This window comes from Schistocerca nitens, chromosome 1 (assembly GCF_023898315.1).
Source record: "Schistocerca nitens isolate TAMUIC-IGC-003100 chromosome 1, iqSchNite1.1, whole genome shotgun sequence".
NCBI classification, from domain to species: Eukaryota; Metazoa; Arthropoda; class Insecta; order Orthoptera; family Acrididae; genus Schistocerca; species Schistocerca nitens.
In genome coordinates this window covers 391,451,246-391,474,913 of record NC_064614.1, presented here as the reverse complement: position 1 = coordinate 391,474,913, position 23,668 = coordinate 391,451,246, and the positions used below count along the sequence as shown (strand labels likewise).

General features: G+C 44.6%; 1 protein-coding gene across 1 annotated transcript in view; it reads left to right on the top strand.

Annotated features, from left to right (window-relative positions):
• The window catches only part of LOC126249355 (WASH complex subunit homolog 1-like), a 308,384-nt gene extending 285,460 nt beyond the window's left edge, over window positions 1-22,924 (top strand). Inside the window, exon 3 of the mRNA XM_049951011.1 lies at window positions 22,390-22,924. Coding sequence (XP_049806968.1) covers window positions 22,390-22,641 — 252 coding nt within the window. The 3' untranslated portion in view covers window positions 22,642-22,924. The remainder of the gene's footprint in view (window positions 1-22,389) is intronic.
• Window positions 22,925-23,668: the final 744 nt, after the last annotated feature.

Here is a 23,668-nt window from a genome sequence, read left to right as displayed (position 1 = left end):
GATGGGTTCGATGACGGTTTGGATGTACCGTGCACTATTCAGTGTCCCCTCGACGATCACCAGTGGTGTACGGCCAGTGTAGGAGATCGCTCCCCACACCATGATGCCGGGTGTTGGCCCTGTGTGCCTCGGTCGTATGCAGTCCTGATTGTGGCGCTCACCTGCACGGCGCCAAACACGCATACGACCATCATTGGCACCAAGGCAGAAGCGACTCTCATCGCTGAAGACGACACGTCTCCATTCGTCCCTCCATTCACGCCTGTCGCGACACCACTGGAGGTGGGCTGCACGATGTTGGGGCGTGAGCGGAAGACGGCCTAACGGTGTGCGGGACCGTAGCCCAGCTTCATGGAGACGGTTGCGAATGGTCCTCGCCGATACCCCAGGAGCAACAGTGTCCCTATTTTGCTGGGAAGTGGCGGTGCGGTCCCCTACGGCACTGCGTAGGATCCTACGGTCTTGGCGTGCATCCGTGCGTCGCTGCGGTCCGGTCCCAGGTCGACGGGCACGTGCACCTTCCGCCGACCACTGGCGACAACATCGATGTACTGTGGAGACCTCACGCCCCACGTGTTGAGCAATTCGGCGGTACGTCCACCCGGCCTCCCGCATGCCCACTATACGCCCGCGCTCAAAGTCCGTCAACTGCACATACGGTTCACGTCCACGCTGTCGCGGCATGCTACCAGTGTTAAAGACTGCGATGGAGCTCCGTATGCCACGGCAAACTGGCTGACACTGACGGCGGCGGTGCACAAATGCTGCGCAGCTAGCGCCATTCGACGGCCAACACCGCGGTTCCTGGTGTGTCCGCTGTGCCGTGCGTGTGATCATTGCTTGTACAGCCCTCTCGCAGTGTCCGGAGCAAGTATGGTGGGTCTGACACACCGGTGTCAATGTGTTCTTTTTTCCATTTCCAGCAGTGTAGATTGGTAATCTGGGGCTCTTACTATTAGCCAGTCAACAGATTGCAATAATACGTAGGAAGTATTGTTTTGTGTAGCAGATACTTTTTAAATGGAACAATGCCTATTGACATTAACAAACTAAAAGTAGGGTAAATTAGAGTGTCATAAGTGTATGTTGCAGGATTCTAGTGCGAGTTGTTAACGAGAGACGGTATTTTGAAAATTTTACACACAGATCCTTTTGCAATACCTGTGATAGCACACAATAAAGGACAACACAATTACGTACCTCAGTTATGTGGATTCTGACCAGTAACCAGACAATTGACCGTCACATGTTGAGTTCAAAATGAGCACCGACAGCGGCAATACACGCTTTTAGTCTGGTATGGAATGACTGCTGCACATGTATTAGCATTTCAGCGGAGACATCCGAACAGGTTGCAGTAATACGTCGTTGCATATCATCGGGTGTAGTTGGTATGTCCTTGTAACCACAGTCTACAGTTTCCCACAGAAAAAAGTCTACATCCGTCATATCTGGGGAACGGGCCGGCCAAGTTGCAGGTCTCTGCATCCAGTCCAACGATTTGGACACAATTCGTGAGACATGCTGTTGTATTTTGTGTGCTCTCAGCTTGACAGCCATCTTGTTGGTGCGACAAGTACCAACGTCTTCTATCATTCATGGAAGATGGTACACTACTGGCCATTAAAATTGCTACACCAAGAAGAAATGCAGATGGTAAACGGGTATTCATTGAACAAATCTACTTTACTAGAACTGACACGTGATGACATTTTCACGCCATTTGGGTGCATATATCCTGAGAAATCAGTACCCAGAACAACCACCTCTGGCCGTAATAACAGTCTTGATACACCTGGGCATTGAGTCAAACAGAGCTTAGATGGCGTGTCCAGGTACAGTTGCCCATGCAGCTTCAACACGATACCACAGCTCATCAAGAGTAGTGACTGGCATATTGTGATGAGCCAGTTGCTCGGCCACCATTGAGCAGACGTTTTCAATTGGTGAGAGATCTGGAGAATGTGCTGGCCAGGGCAGCAGTCGAACATTTTCTATATGCATAAAGGCCCGTACAGGACCTGCAACATGCGGTCGTGCATTATCCTGCTGAAATGTAGGGTTTCGCAGGAATCGAATGAAGGGTAGAGCCGCGGGTCGTAACACATCTGAAATGTAACGTCCACTGTTCAAAGTGCCGTCAATGCGAACAAGAGGTGACCGAGACGTGTAACCAATGGCACCCCATACCTTCACGCCAGGTGATACGCCAGTATGGCGATGACGAATACACGCTTCCAATGTGCGTTCACTGCGATGTCGCCAAACACGGATAAGACCATCATGGTGCTGTAAACATAACCTGGATTCATCCGAAAAAATGACGTTTTGCCATTCGTGCACCCAGGTTCATCGTCGAGTTACACCATCGCAGGCGCTCCTGTCTGTGATGCAGCGTCAAGCGTAACCGCAGCCATGGTCTCCGAGCTGATAGTCCATGCTGATGCAAACGTCGTCGAACTGTTCGTGCAGATGGTTGTTGTCTCACAAACGTCCCCATCTGTTGACTCAGGGATCGAGACGTGGCTGCACGATCCTTTACAGCCATGCGGATAAGATGCCTGTCATCTCGACTGCTAGTGATACGAGGCCGTTGGGATCCAGCACGATGTTCCGTATTACCCCCCTGAACCCACAGATTCCATATTCTGCTAACAGTCATTGGATCTCGACCAATGCGAGCAGCAATGTCGCAATACGATAAATCGCAATCGCGATAGGATACAATCCGACCTTTATGGAAGTTGGAAACGTGATGGTACGCATTTCTCCTCCTTACACGAGGCATCACAACAACGTTTCACCAGGCAACGCCGGTCAGCTGCTGTTTGTGTATGAGAAATCGGTTGGAAACGTTCCTCATGTTAGCACATTTTAGATGTCGCCACCGGCGCCAACCATGTGTGAATGCTCTGAAAAGCTAATCATTTGCATATCAGAGCATGTTCTTCCTGTCGGTTAAATATCGCGTCTGTAGCACGTCATCTTCGTGGTGTAGTAATTTTAATGGCGGCAGCGACACTTGTCCGGGTTCAGCAAACACGGGCCTGTCAGATGATGGTTCATTATCCCACACCACACATTTACACTCCATGGTCGCTGACGTTTCGTCTGATGAAGCCAACAGGAATTATCACCAGACCAATAATGCAGGTTTCGGCGGTTCAGATTGTTAAATATGGTTTCATCACTAAGCATATGGAGCATCCTGTCTTAATTTCCATGCACAGAAGTTAACAAGATCCTAATAATCGTGTCCACGCAAGCTCTTAATAGACAGAGATGTGAAAGGAATGGAACCTATGTCGATGGAGAATGCGTAAGACACTTGACTGACTCATGCCGCTTCCTCGTGTGATTATGCGGGAGCTAACGTGCGGACTATCTTGAACAGCAACAAGAACATTAATTTGTCCCTCTTCTGTCGAACTTTTTTTCGTTCTTTTACGTTGTCTAGGTCTTACAGTACCATTTTCACGTAACTGAGTGAAGAGGCTCATAAATAATTGCCGACATGGTTGATATCCATTGGGATGTCTTGGCGCATACCTACACCGTCCAACAACGACTGCATTGTTCCTACGCTCTCCATACACCATGAGCAAGTCGGCTTTCTGTGCATTGGTAAGACTCATTTACCACTCACAACCTACTGCTTGGACAGTCACACGCTAACTGACTAGCAACTCACAATGCACTCAAGGACACGAAAGCACAGTGTAAGTAAACATAACAACGTCGTACCTAATAACTACGCAGGTTGAATGGCACAAACAAGTGTCTGTGTGAAAACTTTTCAAAATACGATATCTCGTAGAAGCCTCACACTATAATCCTGCAATAAACACGACTGACATTCTAATTTACCATACATTTAGTTTGTGAATGTCAATAGGCACTTTTCCATTTAAAAAAGTGTATGTTGGACAAAAAATACACTTTATAAGTATTATTATAACATTCTGTTTATTGGCTGACAGTACGAGCCCTTGGCTACCAATCCATTCTGTGAAAACCGCACATAAGTATCACTTTCCATGTAGCACTTTCATTTCCGTAATACCTGCGGTGCAAGTTATAGGTGATCCATCCTGTATACATGCCAGAGGGCGTTACGATATTTCAATGGGGATACACAGCAGTCTCTGAACCCTTGCAGGAATAGAGTTAGGGTGCGAGCAAGTGGTTTACTGGACAGGGGATGCTCCTCTGTAGCATGAGACATACGGCGATGTGTGTCGGACGGGGGACGTGCTCGGATAGGAGAGGCAGTTAAGGCGACCGCTCGCGTATAACTGGACATCCGGGTTCGATTCCACGTCAGGAATGAATTTTCATCTTTCACCGTTAGATTCGTTCAATACCCCACTGCAGCTAAATAGCGGACATTTCTTTCGTCATATATTTAAAATTACTTGAGGACAATATTATGGAAATGGAAGAGGATGTAGATGAAGATGAAATGGGAGATAAGATACTGCGTGAAGAGTTTGACAGAGCACTGAAAGACCTGAGTCGAAACAAGGCCCCGGGAGTAGACAACATTCCATTAGAACTACTGATGGTCTTAGGAGAGCCAGTCATGACAAAACTCTACCATCTGGTGAGCAAGATGTATGAGACAGGCGAAATACCCACAGACTTCAAGAAGAATATAATAATTCCAATCCCAAAGAAGGCAGGTGTTGACAGATGTGAAAATTACCGAACTATCAGTTTAATAAGTCACAGCTGCAAAATACTAACGCGAATTCTTTACAGACGAATGGAAAAACTGGTAGAAGCGGACCTCGGGGAAGATCAGTTTGGATTCCGTAGAAATGTTGGAACACGAGAGGCAATACTAACCTTACGACTTATCTTAGAAGAAAGATTAAGAAAAGGCAAACCTACATTTCTAGCATTTGTAGACTTAGAGAAAGCTTTTGACAACGTTAACTGGAATACTCTCTTTCAAATTCTGAAGGTGGCAGGGGTAAAATACAGGAAGCGAAAGGCTATTTACAATTTGTACAGAAACCAGATGGCAGTTATAAGAGTCGAGGGGCATGAAAGGGAAGCAGTGGTTGGGAAAGGAGTGAGACAGGGTTGTAGCCTCTCCCCGATGTTATTCAATCTGTATATTGAGCAAGCAGTAAAGGAAACAAAAGAAAAATTCGGAGTAGGTATTAAAATTCATGGGGAAGAAGTAAAAACTTTGAGGTTCGCCGATGACATTGTAATTCTGTCAGAGACAGCAAAGGACTTGGAAGAGCAGTTGAACGGAATGGACAGTGTCTTGAAAGGAGGATATAAGATGAATATCAACAAAAGCAAAACGAGGATAATGGAATGTAGTCAAATTAAATCGGGTGATGCTGAGGGGATTAGATTAGGAAATGAGACACTTAAAGTAGTAAAGGAGTTTTGCTATTTAGGGAGTAAAATAACTGATGATGGTCGAAGTAGAGAGGATATAAAACGTAGACTGGCAATGGCAAGGAAATCGTTTCTGAAGAAGAGAAATTTGTTAACATCGAGTATTGATTTAAGTGTCAGGAAGTCGTTTCTAAAAATATTTGTATGGAGTGTAGCCATGTATGGAAGTGAAACATGGACGATAACCAGTTTGGACAAGAAGAGAATAGAAGCTTTCGAAATGTGGTGCTACAGAAGAATGCTGAAGATAAGGTGGGTAGATCACGTAACTAATGAGGAGGTATTGAATAGGATTGGGGAGAAGAGAAGTTTGTGGTACAACTTGACTAGAAGAAGGGATCGGTTGGTAGGACATGTTTTAAGGCATCAAGGGATCACAAATTTAGCATTGGAGGGCAGCGTGAAGGGTAAAAATCGTAGAGGGAGACCAAGAGATCAATACACTAAGCAGATTCAGAAGGATGTAGGTTGCAGTAGGTACTGGGAGATGAATAAGCTTGCACAGGATAGAGTAACATGGAGAGCTGCATCAAACCAGTCTCAGGACTGAAGACCACAACAACAACAACATATTTAAAATTACTGCCCGACCACTTCCGTCTCCTGCCTTGCTGCGGTTTCCTGTCACAACAGCTGAGTCTTAGCAGCTCCGCGTCGCTGATTCCGTGCAGTGCACGGTAGAACTACCGAAGACTGCAAACGGGTGTGCTAAACACTGTCGAGGCGAGTAGAAAGCGAAGCGCGGATTGTTTCCTGGTAACGGTCTTCCATGTCGTGCGACGAATATGACGAATGTCTCCCAATGTCGACCGCGTCGTCTAGCCAGTGCTGTTTGCAAGCGACGCAGAATGATGGCATCCCCAGTGAAGCAGAGATGGCGTTGTTCCCTATGGACGATGACGACTGCATGTCGATGGAGCTGCTCGCAGACTCTCCCCCAATCGCCGGCTGTGAGGGGACACCACAGAAACGGCGTTGCTCCTGCGACGGTGACGTCAACTCGCGGAAGTTGAAGAGGACGGCGTCCTGCAGCGAGCAGGGAACGCGGGTCGTCCTTCGGCGCATACAACTGCTAGACACCGTTTCTCCAATGGAAGTAAGTGCGGCGGCAGAGCTAGCGGCCTTCCAGTAGCACATTCGAAACGGTATTTGGTACCGACATCTAAAATTGTATCGATACGTCACTAACCTCAGAAGAAAATCATCGATAGCGACAGTAAAGCTACGTATTGCTTGATTACGTATTCTAAGTTTCCACAGAACAGAAAGTACTTATTTAGAACACAAGGCGAAATGTGGAAGTTTCACAATGTCTTCATCAACCAAATCGAGTACTACATCTATAAACACTCTTCCAGTGTACTGGATGTATTGTTACTATTGTGGTCTTGAGTCGAAGACTGGTTTGATACAACTCTCCACGATCGTCTAACTTCTGCAAGCCTCTTCATATCTGCAAAACTACTGCAGCCATCAACCACTCAACCTCTTGAATCTGTTTACCCTAGACAACCCTCGGTATCCCTCTACCATTTTTATCCCACCTCCCTCCCCCCTCGCCTACATTCACACACTTCCATCATCATGTTTTAAACATGGCTGTGATCAGCAACCGTATTTAATTACAATGTCACAAATTTATAGCCAACCGGTAGCAGATAGAATTAAAATTCTTTAACTAGTTTTCAACGCCCATTAGGGGCGCCTCCTTCAGAAGCAACTGTATTAAATTGCATAAAAATACTCACATGTGGTTAAAAGGGAATTTGAGCGACATCGCTCCAGTCGCTCAAATTTCCTTTTAACCACATGTGAGTATTTTTATGTAATTTACTTTTTAAAAATTAAGTGTTTGTTCTGATGCCTACCTGCTATTAATGTACCTTCCTGTGATATAGTTAGGTAAGGAAACAGTTTCTTCTGAAGGAGGCGCCCCTAGTTGACGTTGAAAACTAGTTAAAGAATTTTAATTCTATTTGCGACCGGTTGGCTATAAATTTGTGACATTGGAGTTCCATCATCACTAAACTGACGGTTTCTTCATGCCTCTATATACACATGACTACGCAGCAGTTCTTGTCTGACAGAGGGTTAATCAAACCTCTTTCACACTGCTTCTCAACAGCTCCACTCTCCAATAGCGCGCGGGAAAAACGAACAAACATCTTTCCGTGCGAGCTCTGATACCTCTTATTTTATTACGATGACCATTTCTCCCTATGTAGGTGGGAGTCAGCAGAATATTTTCAGTTTCGGAAGAGGTACTTGTTGACTGAAATTCGTTAAAACATCTCGCAGTCTTTGATTGGTCTTCCCCACTGCATTATCTATGTGATCGCTCCACTTTAAGGTGTTCGTAATTGTCATTCCTAGGTATTTAGTTGAACTGACCGCCTCTCGATTCGTTTGATTCATCGTAAACCGAAATTTAAAGGATTCCTTTCAGTTTTCGGGGTCAACTGCTGGCTTTCGTACACTACAGATACATTGAATCATTTTGCAATTGGTTTTGATCTTCCGATTAGACAGTAAATGACAACGTCATCTACAAACAGTGTAAGAGGGGTGCTCAGATAACCCCCTAAATTGTTTTCGTAGATTAGGAAAGCAGATATAACACATCCTTGGGAAATTGCATCTGTTTTACTCGATGATTTTCCGTCAGTTACTGCGAAGTGTGACCATTCTGATCGGAACTCACGAAACCAGTAGCACAGCTGAGACAGTACTTCATAGTCATGCAATGTGATTAGAAGCCGCTTGTGAGGCACACTATCAGAAGCCTTTTAGAAATCCAAAAATTTGTATCAGTTTGAGATCCCCTGTCGATTGCATTCATTACCTCGTGAGAATAAAGAGCAAGTTGTGTTGCACTTACTTTCTGAAATTGTGGTCACTGTGCGTTAACTTATCGTTTTCCTCGAGGCATTCATAATGTTCGAACACAGTATATGTTCCAAAATTCGAAAACAATGCTCTCTTGTTTTAGTCTACTTACGTAATACATTTCTCTTCTCCCCGATCTGCTTCCGTACCTCTTCATTAGTTATTCGATCTCTCCACCTTATTCTTTAATACCACATTTCAAACGACTCTAATTTCTTCTTTTCTGTTATGTTTATATTTCACGAGTCCCTTTCTTTTAAGGCTACACCCCTGACAAATACATTCAGAAAAGACTTCCTAACTCTTAAATTTTGCCTTCTGTGTTTTTCTAAATTGAAAGTATGTATTTTATATCCTCTTGCCTTCTGCCAATGTCAGTTATTTTTTGCAGAATTCTCGGGTGTCCGCCCAGGTCACGTCATAAGTTCTCCACGATATTTTGAAAAATGACTCGTTGCCATCTTCAGGTGGCCCCTGATGAATGCTGCTGCGCTCTTGTTGACGCCAATATACATTGGCCGTTAGCTCCTCCATCACTCCGCTGCTATCGCTGCCATGCGGCCACCACGGTGGATGTGTCAGTGGCGGGGGTAACGACGCTGTCGCTGTCAGGTGCTGACCTCATTATACGGGAACGTTTTTGTTTTTGTAGGCTCAGTGCAGGGCTCCACGCCCGATTCAGTTGTAGACCGCTATTTTTTTTTTTAATCAGACCATCTTGGACCATAATGTCAGTGGCCTCTTTAATCACGCAATCCCCTAAGGAGGAAGATTGGCTAAGTACCTTGCTGTTGTCGTAATCTGTCTACATTAGAGCCAGTTTTTATATTATGATAGGCCATGGCTGGTTGGTGGTCTGGCGTAATTCAGTACGTCCTCTATGTTCAGGCTAGTTTTATTCTAATGTGTGTACAGTTTCCCCAGTGTATGCTCTGTTGTACTGGTAGAGATTTGCATTCTGTCGACTTTCGTGGAGGTATTGCCGACAACCGGAACCCACGCTACTGATATGAGCTTCTCTTTCTCTTCCTGCTATTGACTAGGTACAACACGTCTAAACGCACGCCTGATATGCTTGCTGCTGTACTCATTTCTTCGGGATGTTCGTCTCCAAGTGCTTCAATTGCATAGGAAGGCTATCTTAGTGGCAGATGGATCGCGCCCTGAGATCAAATGTGGGTAAAACCCTTTCACACTGGGAACTGCGGTGCCTACTGCAGGAATATAGGTATAGATCAATGTGTGTAGCTTTTTCTGTACACTGTTTCCCAGCTTTCCATCTGGTTTCCATTTCACCAGGACCTCGGGAAACGGCAGGACACCATCCTGTTTCACCTCCATGGTAAACTTTACGCTGGGGTGAACCGAGTTGAGGTGATGGAGAAATTCACCTAAGCTGTCGCGTCCATATGTCCAAACGACAAATGTATCATTCAGCTAAAGAAAGAAATAAGTTGATTTTAAATCGACTTCTTCCAGGATACAGCTGGGTACAGAAAATCTACGTACACTGACGTTTATCAGCCTTGACCGACCGCGGAATAAAAACTAGTCATCCTATCGATTACAACGACAACAAGTTACTTAGCCAAACTTCCTCCTTCTGGGATTGCGTGATTAACGAGGTCATTGAAATTAGGGTCCCAGATGGACTGATTAACAAAGATAGCGGCGTACAACTAAGTCAGGCGTGAAACCCTTCACTGAGCATAGAAAAAAAAAGTATTCCCGTACAGTGAGGTCCGCACCCGCTATACCCCCCCCCCCCGCCCACTCCCCGCCAACCACCAACCGCGGCGGCCATACAGGCAGCGATAAGACCAGAGTGATGGAGGGGGTAACGACCAATGTATACGGTACGCCGACAATAGCGCAGCAGTTGTTACCAGGGACTACCTTTATGCCGAAATATCATGGAGAGCTCACGACTTGACCCGGGCGGACACTCGAGAATTCTACAAGTTAGAAGTACTCTGGAAAATTATCGTACTGCATGTCAGTTGTTTGACTATGGGTACGTACATTGGAACTAGTATATGTTGCTGAAAAGTGACATTTTATTACTAGCTGACAAACTCAGCATTGCACAGGCATTCATTTTTCCAGTTTTCTATTATCAACGAAAACAAAAAGTTGAATTGTGTTGTAGAGTATACCGAATGAATTTCATTCCATGTATTCGCGAAAAAACATTTTAAATTATGAAACAGCCGTACAATGAAATATGCATAATTTACCATTGATTAAGTACAATTTCCAAATTAATAACGTAGTATAGTGCCGGCCGCTGTGGCCGCGTGGTGCTAGGCGCTTTAGTCCGGAACCTGGCGGCTGCTTCGGTCGCAGGTTCGAATCCCGCCTCGGGCATGGATGTGTGTGATGTCCTTAGGTTAGTAAGGTTTAAGTTGGGGGTTGTTTTGGCGAAGGATACCAGACAGCAAGGTCATCGGTCTCATCGTGCCCTTTCAAAGGCTTTTGATTGTGTTGATCTCTCAAAGGCTTTTGATTGTGTAAATCATGAAATTCTGCTAGACAAGCTCAAGTATTGTGGCATGAGTGGGACAGTGCACAAATGGTTTAATTCGTACCTAACTGGAAGAGTGCAGAAAGTTGAAATAAGTAGTTCTCGTAACATGCAAAGATCAGCACATTCCTCAAACTGGGGAACTATCAAGAATGGGGTTCCACAAGGGTCAGTCTTGGGTCCTTTGTTGTTCTTATTATATATTAATGACTTGCCATTCTATATTCATGAAGAGGCAAAGTTAGTTCTCTTTGCTGATGATACAAGTATAGTAATCACACCTGACAAACAAGAATTAACTGATGAAATTGTCAATACTGTCTTTCAGAAAATTACTAAGTGGTTCCTTGTAAACGGACTCTCACTGAATTTTGATAAGACACAGTACATACAGTTCCGTACAGTGAATGGTATGACGCCATTAATAAATATAGACCTTAATCAGAAGCATATAGCTAAGGTAGAATATTGCAAATTTTTAGGTGTGTCCATTGATGAGACATTAAATTGGAAGAAACACATTGATGATCTGCTGAAACGTTTGAGTTCAGCTACTTATGCAATAAGGGTCATTGCAAATTTTGGTGATAAACATCTTAGTAAATTAGCTTACTACGCCTATTTTCACTCATTGCTTTCATATGGCATCATATTTTGGGGTAATTCATCACTGAGGAATAAAGTATTTATTGCACAAAAGCGTGTAATCAGAATAGTAGCTGGAGTCCACCCAAGATCATCCTGCAGACATTTATTTAAGGATCTAGGGATATTCACAGTAGCTTCTCAGTATATATACTCTCTTATGAAATTTGTTATTAACAACCAAACCCAATTCAAAAGTAATAGCAGTGTGCATAACTACAATACTAGGAGAAAGGATGATCTTCACTATTCAAGATTAAATCTAACTTTGGCACAGAAAGGGGTGAATTATACTGGCACTAAAGTCTTTGGTCACTTACCAAATAGTATCAAAAGTCTGACAGATAACCAACAAGTATTTAAGAAGAAATTAAAAGACTTTCTGAATGACAACTCCTTCTACTCCATAGAGGAATTTTTAGATATAAATTAAGAAAAAAAACAAAAAAAGTATTAAAAAAATAAAAATAAAAATAAAAATAAAGAAAAACAAAAAAACACAATAAAATAAAGTTGTTATATTAACTTAAGTATGTTGTTAAATTAACCTAATTATGTCATGTATTGGAAAATTCGACTCGTTCCACATCATTACGAAATATCGTATTCATGATCCACGGAACTAGTATTAATCTAATCTAATCTCATCTAATCAAAGGAACTATACCGGCATTTACCAGGAGCGATTTAGGGAAATCACGGAAAACCTAAATCAGGATGGCCGGACGCGGGATTGAACCGTCATCCTCCCGAATGCGAGTCCAGTGTCTAACCACTGCGCCACCTCGCTCGGTAGTTAGGTTTAAGTAGTTCTAAATCTAGGGGACTGATGACCTCAGATGTTAAATCCCATAGTGCTTAGAGCCATTCGAACCATTTGAACATTGTATGCAAAATCAAATTGTCTGTGATATTTGCCGGCCGGAGTGGCCATGCGGTTAAAGGCGCTACAGTCTGGAACCGCACGACCGCTACGGTCGCAGGTTCGAATCCTGCCTCGGGCATGGATGTGTGTGATGTCCTTAGGTTAGTTAGGTTTAAGTAGTTCCAAGTTCTAGGGGACTTATGACCACAGCAGTTGAGTCCCATAGTGCTCAGAGCCATTTGAACCATTTTTTCTGTGATATTTACTTAACGACTGCACTCGGTCTGAGATGATTCCTGGACAATTTCATATGCTGGGCGCAGCTATCTCGGCTGTCTACGACGTTATTTTGTATACATCTCTATGGCAGAGCCTCTTCATAGCTCTATAGATGCCTGTTGTTACCGCCTAACGCCGTTTTTCACTTCGCCGTTGAAAGCTGTCAAAAGCCCTTCCAGGTGTCAGGGATGTCTTAGTAGTAAAGAATAACTGTATTAAAACTTCGTGCACGATGCGGCATTTTTTCAAGCATCCGTTGTTTATAACGCCATATCTCCTGAACTGAGACAGATACGTGGTTTTTATCATTTCCCTTTTCCCTCCCACCCCCCCCCCCCAACCCTTTCGCGTGTTGCCTGACAGTAAGGAATAAGCGTATCATATTTGGTTGAAATCGTTGCACTCTGGTTTAGAAGAATGTGTGGAACATATCACACACACACAAACACATCCTTTTTTGCAATATGTATGGATATACGGATCATGGTAAGTTATCGTACTACTGAGCTTATGTTTCTTTTATACTATATTGATACTGGACACATTCAAATTCTGATTAAAGTGGTAGTAAAAGATAATTATTTTTGTAAAACGAACTCCACTATTTTTACAATGCTATAAAATTAATAGATACTTGCTACCTACACCCATACGACGGGTATCGAAATAAAAGTATGAGATGTCAGTTATATCGTAATGTCCCAAGGAAGAGTGCCAAATCCCCTATGACAAAAAGTTGTTTTAGTGTAAGCTCCATATTCGCCACTAACACGGGTACAGCGCCTACATGTCATCACCGATTTCGTCTAAATTTATGGCATATGCAGGGCTTGCCCAGATATAAAAGTGACGGAAGTGAGAGCTCCATTTGGCCATGACGACTGGGTGAGACATAATACATTTATCGTAGCATACTTACCAGGCGGCGATTGGCGCAGCAGAAATAGCACAGAATGGGAAACTGAGAGTCGTTCTGTCGATTCCCTACTCAAAAACTTCTTTTATTTTCAGTTTTTACGTTACTTACTCTACAAATAAACCGAAATAATTGTATTTATTAATTTATTCATTAACGGAATGAAGAGGAAAAGAAAATTTGGGGATTGCAAATAAATTTCCAGGAAGGGGTTGTACGGCATAGACGAGGACTTCGTATATAAAAGTAGATACTTTTATCATTTCACTGTTGTTGATAAACACGTAGTAGGTTGTAAAAACAGGGGAAGCAGTAACTGTCTCGGCAGCGTGCACACATCATAAATGCTGCATTTTTACAATTACGCAATTGTTTTAAATTTTCTATAGAAAAATTAACTTAGTGTAGACTAAAAAATGGTTCTACCCCAACGCACAGTTTGGCAGCAAACATTCGTAACGCATCCATTAACCAAATATTGGCGACGATAGGTGGTGATGTACAGTGCAATGAGTTTTGATTCCTGTTCCTGTTGTCCTGACAGTCGTCGGTTGATGAACAAAGGGACAGTGTCATGTAAATCAGAGATACACCGGTACGGATAATTGTTATCCAACGTCGACTCCAGTTATGACTGAATACGAAACTGGATTCCTCCCACTTAGCTGGCCGCTGTGGCCGAGCGGTTCTAGGCGCTTCAGTCCGGAACCGCGCTAATGCTACGGTCGCCCATATGTCATCGAGCAATTACAAAGAGATTTTGCTAATGTGAGTGGACACTCATACTTTGACCCATTGCTCTCCTCTTCGATGGTCTTTGTTCACACTCAGTACGCATTACAAGAGAAAGCTACTACACTCCTGGAAATTGAAATAAGAACACCGTGAATTCATTGTCCCAGGAAGGGGAAACTTTATTGACACATTCCTGGGGTCAGATACATCACATGATCACACTGACAGAACCACAGGCACATAGACACAGGCAACAGAGCATGCACAATGTCGGCACTAGTACAGTGTATATCCACCTTTCGCAGCAATGCAGGCTGCTATTCTCCCATGGAGACGATCGTAGAGATGCTGGATGTAGTCCTGTGGAACGGCTTGCCATGCCATTTCCACCTGGCGCCTCAGTTGGACCAGCGTTCGTGCTGGACGTGCAGACCGCGTGAGACGACGCTTCATCCAGTCCCAAACATGCTCAATGGGGGACAGATCCGGAGATCTTGTTGGCCAGGGTAGTTGACTTACACCTTCTAGAGCACGTTGGGTGGCACGGGATACATGCGGACGTGCATTGTCCTGTTGGAACAGCAAGTTCCCTTGCCGGTCTAGGAATGGTAGAACGATGGGTTCGATGACGGTTTGGATGTACCGTGCACTATTCAGTGTCCCCTCGACGATCACCAGTGGTGTACGGCCAGTGTAGGAGATCGCTCCCCACACCATGATGCCGGGTGTTGGCCCTGTGTGCCTCGGTCGTATGCAGTCCTGATTGTGGCGCTCACCTGCACGGCGCCAAACACGCATACGACCATCATTGGCACCAAGGCAGAAGCGACTCTCATCGCTGAAGACGACACGTCTCCATTCGTCCCTCCATTCACGCCTGTCGCGACACCACTCGAGGCGGGCTGCACGATGTTGGGGCGTGAGCGGAAGACGGCCTAACGGTGTGCGGGACCGTAGCCCAGCTTCATGGAGACGGTTGTGAATGGTCCTCGCCGATACCCCAGGAGCAACAGTGTCCCTAATTTGCTGGGAAGTGGCGGTGCGGTCCCCTACGGCACTGCGTAGGATCCTACGGTCTTGGTGTGCATCCGTGCGTCGCTGCGGTCCGGTCCCAGGTCGACGGGCTCGTGCACCTTCCGCCGACCACTGGCGACAACATCGATGTACTGTGGAGACCTCACGCCCCACGTGTTGAGCAATTCGGCGGTACGTCCACCCGGCCTCCCGCATGCCCACTATACGCCCTCGCTCAAAGTCCGCGGTTCGGTGTGTCCGCTGTGCCGTGCGTGTGATCATTGCTTGTACAGCCCTCTCGCAGTGTCCGGAGCAAGTATGGTGGGTCTGACACACCGGTGTCAATGTGTTCTTTTTTCCATTTCCAGGAGTGTATATATTAACCGTTTCAGATATGAATTTTTCTGGAGGAAGAAAAATTTTTCTCTATGTGGTAATGCTCGTAGTTGATCTTTTAATGATTTTACATGCCAGATGTACCCGTTTTCAAAACAGACTTCGTACACTTGACTTCACTTTATGGAGTAAAATAACGAATTACGAAATTTTCTCGTCATCAATAGTAAAATGATCATTTAATAATTACCACGCAGAATAACAATAGCAACATTCAATTATACAGTGGAATGTAGCCAACCAACCACATCCGTGTATGCTAATGGTCATGAGCTGCTGCACACTGCTACATTGACTTGCTAATATTTTCATAGTGATGCCCAACAGTTGGCAGCACTTGCTCAATCTGAAAAGTTTTAATATTAACAAATGTGTACCTCAGATTTCCAGTGGGAAAACATTTGTTGCAGTTAAGATACAGTAAAAGTAAATGTACACAATTGCAGCCAGAGGGTCTGAAAAGGTTAATGTTGCGCTATGTAAACTGGCAACAACTGAAATACGAACACTAATCGACGAGTTGGTTGTTTCCAAGACCCATGCTGTAGAATCAATATGATCCCACAATTTCCTGTGGATATGTCAACAATTCCCGGCCATGATCAGGTAACGTCTGGAATTTTCATTAAAAGTAGGAAATTTACTATGACCAACGTGGCACAGCCATGTTTGAGGTGCATATGGTCACAGTAAGCGTGAAGGACGCGCAAAGTGCGTTATAGTAGGCTTGTACGTGCAGTATTCACATCCTATCGGACCTTTTAAGGATAAACTCAGGCCGTTAGCCCTTTATGGGTGAGGTGTGTGTCTCTTTGTGGTGACATATTGTAACCTGTGGCACAGTAAGCAAACTGACGAATGAGCTAAGACAGTAGAGGGCGCAGTACAGTAATTAGACTTCATTGTAATAAGTTTAGAGAGTCAGCTGAGTACATTAGAGGGAGGAACAGGTATTTCCACTAATAAAGATGTCACTTTAGCAAACTGGGGGGCACAGCTAAGATTAATGCCTGACAAGTGTCCCAATACCTGGCACCCAGTGACAATAATGCAGATGTCATCGAAGGGGAGAATGGTAACAGTAGAGAGACAAGCAGATGAAAGAGGATTGGAATCGCTTAATTGCCTACATTGCAGCATTTCCAACTAATCGTTTCCCGTACATGTAAACTTGGGCTCCCAGCTATTAACCGAACACTTGTAAAGAGCACAGAACATTAAAAATCCCTAAGAAAAAGATAGTCAGATTACAATGCCGTGGTGAGGCGACGGGTAGGAGCAAGAAGAAGAGCTTATCAATGTGCTTTAGGGGAATCAGAGCGCACTGCGAGGCTTCATGAATACAGGCCAATTATGATGCGCTACAATACATTGCTTCATGAAACTATAAGAATACACTGGTATAAGTTTTTCGAAGGCAACTGCAATTTACCGAATGGGGAAGACCGTATATTGTTGACTGGAAAGCTTAAGTAACCTACTACCATGTCCACGATTCGTAGAAAATATGGATCAATGACGGTTGAATGGAGGAAGCCTGCTTAATACCTGCTAAAAGCTCTGCTTATTGATGATAACACGAACACATATTTTAAAATACGTGCACAATTTCGAAGTGAAGTAGATAGAGAATACGACACTCAGATGAAGGTGTTTCTTTCGCTCAGGAAGAAGTTGCAATTGCAGTTTCCACACTCAAAACTGGAAAGTCGCCAGGCTCGGATGGCGTCTACCTCGAGGTCGTCCGGGTGATAAATCCACCGTTAGTGCATTATTTGACACTATCAGTAAACGATGCGTTGCGAATAGGTAGGGTCGTGGCGATTTCGAAATGTTCAAATGTGTGTGAATTCCTAAGGGACCAAACTGCTCAGGTCATCGGTCCCTAGACTTACACACTACTTTAACTAACTTATGCAAAGAACAACACACACACCCATGCAAAAGGGAGGACTCGAACCTCCGGCGGGAGGGGCCGCGCACTCTGTGACATGACGCCTCAAACCACGCGGCCACTCCGCGCTGTTGGCGATTTCGAAAACAGCTCGGACAGTAGTGATTAAGAGGGGTATCACTGAAAAGCTGTAGACCTATTTCCTTGTTAAACGTCTTGGTCAAGGTCCAGGAGCGTCTGGCTTATAACCGGTTGCAGGCACCCAGGGAGGTCTTGGATCTGACTCACTGCCAGTACGGATCCAGGAAAGGGTAGATGATGCCGTTGATAAAGCTATTCAGATTGTAGAAAATTTAATTACGAAGCATGCAGTTGCACTCATGATTAACATTACAAGAGCATTCGATAACCTTTGGTGGCCTACACTTTGGGGCCATCAAATGTCTGTACCAGAATTGTGTCTATTATTGTAGTGAGAGTAGCGTCTAATGACATGCGGGGCAGAGCAAGGTAATAAAAACGATTAGCAAGGCTTGTTCACGAAACTCCTTAAGTAGTCCATTGTTCCGGGATTTTCGTATTGAACCCTTGTTAGACGTGTTAGACAGGGCAGATATTGTTGAATGTGTTGCTGGGCACGCGGATGAGGTACTAGTGGTTGTGTCTGTGAACTCCAAGTGAAAAGACGAATGTTGTGTTCGTTCAGTTAGAACTGTGGTGCACGCAAACCAAACTGGCTATAGCCGTCCATAATACCGTGTACATACCTCTGAAGAGAAGACTCTCTCGGTAGAAATCCTTCCCCGAGGCTCGGTGGAATTCTCGTAAAACACAGCACAATTTTCAGGAATGTAAGTATTCCTCTAGGCGCGAAAAGGAACTACTTGGAATGTGTAGCATCCGTTGCTCAAAATTATGCATAAGACTGCCCGTGTTGACACTAACGTCTGTAAATTACTGATGCTTGTAGTGCTGTTACATCATGAAGCTTTCTTTAACGCCATTGCGAGTTTTCTTTCCAGAGTCTGGACGCACCGCCTTCAATTGGAGCGTTACAGAACAATATTACGATTCCCGGCGGGGTCAGGGATTTTCTCTGCCTCGTGATGACTGGGTGTTGTGTGATGTCCTTAGGTTACTTAGGTTTAAGTAGTTCTAAGTTCTAGGGGACTGATGACCATAGATATTAAGTCCCATAGTGCTCAGAGCCATTTGAACAATATTACGACGAACACAACGGAGCGTACTCCTGAAGATCACCGGTGACTTTGGCACACCTGTCGAGGGTTTACTGAAAATTCTGGGGATATGTCGGTTCGATATCGCGGAACGTTACAGGACACCGTTGTATTGGCTGCGCCCTGAACGATATAGTCAAATGTACGGGATCGCAGGACTCTAATAAAAGACGCTTAAGAGCTGGGAGATTAGACGAACGGCAGTTTGTCTGGGACATTAGAAACACGGTAAGATGGGTATAGAGAACACTGCAAGCAGTATGCACGACATTGACCCTACTAGAGGTATGGCGCACCTATTAACAGGCCATGGTTCATATCCCAAAGATCTACATCGAATAGGATGTGGTAACACACCAATCTCTGAAGGTGGAGAGGCTAATTTTCACTGATTACGTCATTTTTAGTTGCCCCTGTTTACGGTTAGAGAGGCAATGCAGAGAATTATAATTATACTGTGACTTGCAAACCGTTGTAAATGATCAAAATTAATAGACTTCAGTTAATTTTATTGCACGTTGAATATTCAAATACAGTTCTTCAGCTTTCAGGCTTTAGTATCAAGTAGATACTCTGAAGATCAAAATAACGCGACTTATCTGAGGAACAGAGGGATAGATTCCTAACAACAAGTATTACCTTCATAATAGAGAACGACAGGCACAACTAAAATATATTTAGGAGAAAAATAATATAAAATTACAAAATTGAAAGTGCTACAGCCACTCACACAAGTCTGCGTAGACACGAGGTATGCCGAGGCATGCATACACCATTGGGGGCATTGTAGAAAAGTGTAGCGACAATAGGTATAGATGTAGGTACAGTTGTAATTAGTCGGAAAGTATCGATCGCTTCCGAGGCATCCAGTAACACATGTAGCAGTATAAGCTGAAAGCTTTTCACTTAAAACTTTAATCAAATTCCCTTTATTTTATGTCGTCTTACTTGATTATATTTTCAACATTCCGTTTTATTTCTACATTATTTATTAACAACAGCTGTTTTTAACACAAGAATGTCCAGTAAAGCATGGGCAGGTTCAGAGCGAAAGGCACCAGTGAGCGTAATTTTTTCCCTAGTGTTCTCTCCTAAGAGTCGTCTTTCCCTGGTGTTTCGGTGGACATTTGCTATTTCGCTTTGGCAGTGTGTAGCTGAAGTCGTCCCAGACATACACCACTCGTCGCATGTTTCATGCGTTCTACAGTATCGATGGAAAGCGTCGGTGTTTTACCGTTGCAAACAAAAATTGTTTTCAAATTTGAATTTTACTTGTCCATTCGACAGATAGGTCCCAAATTAGTCTAGTCCGATATGAGTTTTAACAAGGACAGTAAAACACGAAGAATAACCAGTACTCCAGCAGCGACAGACTGCCCTGTCCCGCGATGACGGCTACCGCCATGCAGAAGTGCCGCTAAGTTGCTGTTGGAGTACTGATTATTCTTCGCGTTTCACTGCCTTTGTTCATTGAATCGGATGGTGATTTTAAACAATATATAGTTGATATAAGGCAAATGATTTTATACGATATACATATGATATAAGACAAGATTAAACCTTAAAGTCCGTGTTTTTCAACCAGTTGATTAAGCTGGGTGTGAGAGTGAACAAGTCATCGGGAATTACAGGGTATGAATGAAGTGGACAGCGTTGGACTAAATGTTCAATTGTCTGCTCTTCTTAATTACAGTCACACATTGGTGAACTGATCTAGTCCCATTTGTACTTGAAGTAGCTACAACAACCGTGTCCAGTCCTTAACCTATTGAGGCGACTCCAAAGTTTCCTCGGTAGGTCAAAACCTTTTGACTTCTTTGTGGGATCAAGGTGATGGGCTCCTGTTCCCAATGTTTTTGTAGACAATTCACATTTCCAGCTTTCATTTAGATCAAAACCATCCGCGATGAGTTGTCCTGTAGTAACACTTGCTGGTCTTCTTGATCACAATCGTTGCTGTGGCGGATGACAGAATTCCTGGTGCAGTGGTAGAGAAGGTGATGCAGAGATTTTCTTGGCCTCCCTCAGCAGAGTTTGTTTCCGCCTTAAGTGAGGTGGAGGGATGTGACTCAGTACAGGTAACCAGTGGCATGGAGTTGATTTGATGGAACCAGTAATGCAGCGCTTTGTGTCGTAAGTTTTTCCCTTCTTAATACGTACCCATAAAACGAATATCTGACAAGACTAATTTGGGACTGCTCTGTCGAATGGGAACGTAAAATATCGATTTAAAATAATTTTACTTCTAATGGGAAACAAACCGACGCTCTCCTTCAGTGCTGGAAATTGCAGAAAGGACGTGACGAGCAGTATTTCTTTGTTTTGACTCCAGCTGTACTTCGCAAAAGCGAAGCTGCAAGTGTCTGCCGAAACACGAGAGAAAATGCGCCTGACGAGTCTTGCATGTATATAATCGTGCTTATTGAATATGTAAGACCTGTTTGTACTCGTAATTTTTTATGCCAATAAATTGTATTGACTGAGATGTAGACGGAGACACAGATATTCACATCTGACGCCTGCTTTGGCTAGTTAGTGGGCAACTGTTGTTCTGCTGCCAAAAGCTGAAAAATGATACTAGTGGCGCCAACTTGAGTTGGAATACTCGTCAAGTTGCACCAGTTTTTCAGAGGCAGCTGCAGGGAGAACTTTCCAACTGTTGTGGTGAAAAACGTTACAGGTCATAACTTGTGGAACATTTCTACATCTACATCTACATTGATACTCCGCAAGCCACCGAACGGTGTGTGGCGGAGGGCACTTTCGTGCCACCGTCATTACCTCCCTTTCCTGTTCCAGTCGCGTATGGTTCGCGGGAAGAACGACTGCCGGAAAGCCTCCGTGCGCGCTCGAATCATTCTAATTTTACATTCGTGATCTCGTCGGGAGGTATTAGGAGGGGGAAGCAATATATTCGATACCTCATCCAGAAACGCACCCTCTCGAAACCTGGACAGCAAGCTACACCGCGATGCAGAGCGCCTCTCTTGCAGAGTCTGCCACTTGAATTTGCTAAACATCTCCGTAACGCTATCACGCTTACCAAATAACCCTGTGACGAAACGCGCCGCTCTTCTTTGGATCTTCTCTATCTCCTCCGTCAACCCGACCTGGTACGGATCGCACACTGATGAGCAATACTCAAGTATAGGTCGAACGAGTGTTTTGTAAGCCACCTCCTTTATTGACGGACTACATTTTCTAAGGCCTCTCCCAACGAATTTCAACCTGGCACCCGCCTTACCAACCGTTTTGTACGCATACTCCCAGATATTTTACAGAAGTAACTGCTACCAATGTTTGTTCCGCTATTATATAATCATACAATAAAGGATCCTTCTTTCTATGTACTCGCAATACATTACATTTGTCTATGTTAAGGGTCAGTTGCCACTCCCTGCACCAAGTGATTATCCGCTGCAGATCTTCCCGCATTTCGCTGCAATTTTCTAATGCTGCAACTTCTCTGTATAGTACAGCATCATCCGCGAAAAGCCGCATGGAACTTCCGACACAGGTATCGCCGGCTTTTCCTGCTGGTGTCTCGCCCTCTGTCAGTGTGCGCTGTCGTGTCGGCAGGTGGAGGCGCGCGCCGAGGTGGGGACGCCGCCGCCTCGCTGCTTCAAGCCCAGCCTGGAGGAGCTGCGGCTGCTGAAGGAGCCGCCGGCCGAGGGCCGGCCCGCCATCCGGCTGACGCGCTGCTCCGAGCCGCCCACGCCGCCCACGCCGCCCTCGCCGCCCCCTCCGCCCCCGGCGCCGCCCTCCGTGCTCGGCGCCGGCAGATACGCGCCCCTGGAGCCCATCAAGCGGCGCGACTCCAGCCAGATCTGAGCGGCCGCGCTCGCGCCCGCACACACCCCGTTTGCTCTCCCATACGTCACGTGTTACATTCGTACACATTACATAACATATATACCGTTATTACGTAGCTAGGACTTTTGTATTGTCAGCTAGAGTGATAGATTTTTATTACAATTTGTGGAAGTGGACTGTGAAAATTTCGTATCAGTTGTTGAATTTGAAAAGCATTTTATTGTTATACCTGTTAGCATATTGTATGTGATTTAGTTTTTGAGATATATGGCAATGTTGACAATTGTTACAGACATAAAATATACGCACTTTCTTTTACCTCGTTCTCATACGTTGTTCTGAGTATTAGATTCCTGCCGATTTCCCAGTAGTGCCAACCCGTTACACTGTAGTAATTAGTAGTATTTTGTCGCAGTTACAAATAAGAGTCAAAAAGTTCCTCGAATTATTAGAAGAAGAACTTTTCTTTCATTTACATCATTATACATCTTACTTATTACAGAATACCCCCTCCCCACCCCCCACCCTCAATAATTCATCTACACTACTGGCCATTAAAATTGCTACACCTCGATGGTGACGTGCAACAGACGCGAAATTTAACCGACAGGAAGAACATGCTCTGATATGCAAATGATTAGCTTTTCAGAGCATTCACACAAGGTTGGCGCCGGTGGCGACACCTACAAAGTTCTGACATCAGGACAGTTCCCAACCGATTTCTCATAGACAAACAGCAGTTGACCTGCGTTGCCTGGTGAAACGTTGTTGTGATGCCTCGTGTAAGGAGGAGAAATGTGTACCATCACGTTTCCGACTTTGATAAAGGTCGGATTGTAGCCTATCGCGATTGCGGTTTATCGTATCGCGACATTTCTGCTCGCATTGGTCGAGATGCAATGACAGTTAGCAGAATATGGAATCTGTGGGTTCAGGAGGGTAATACGGAACGCCGTGCTGGATCCCAACGGCCTCATATCACTAGCAGTCGATATGACAGGCATCTTATCCGCATGGCTGTAACGGATCGCGCAGCCACGTCTCG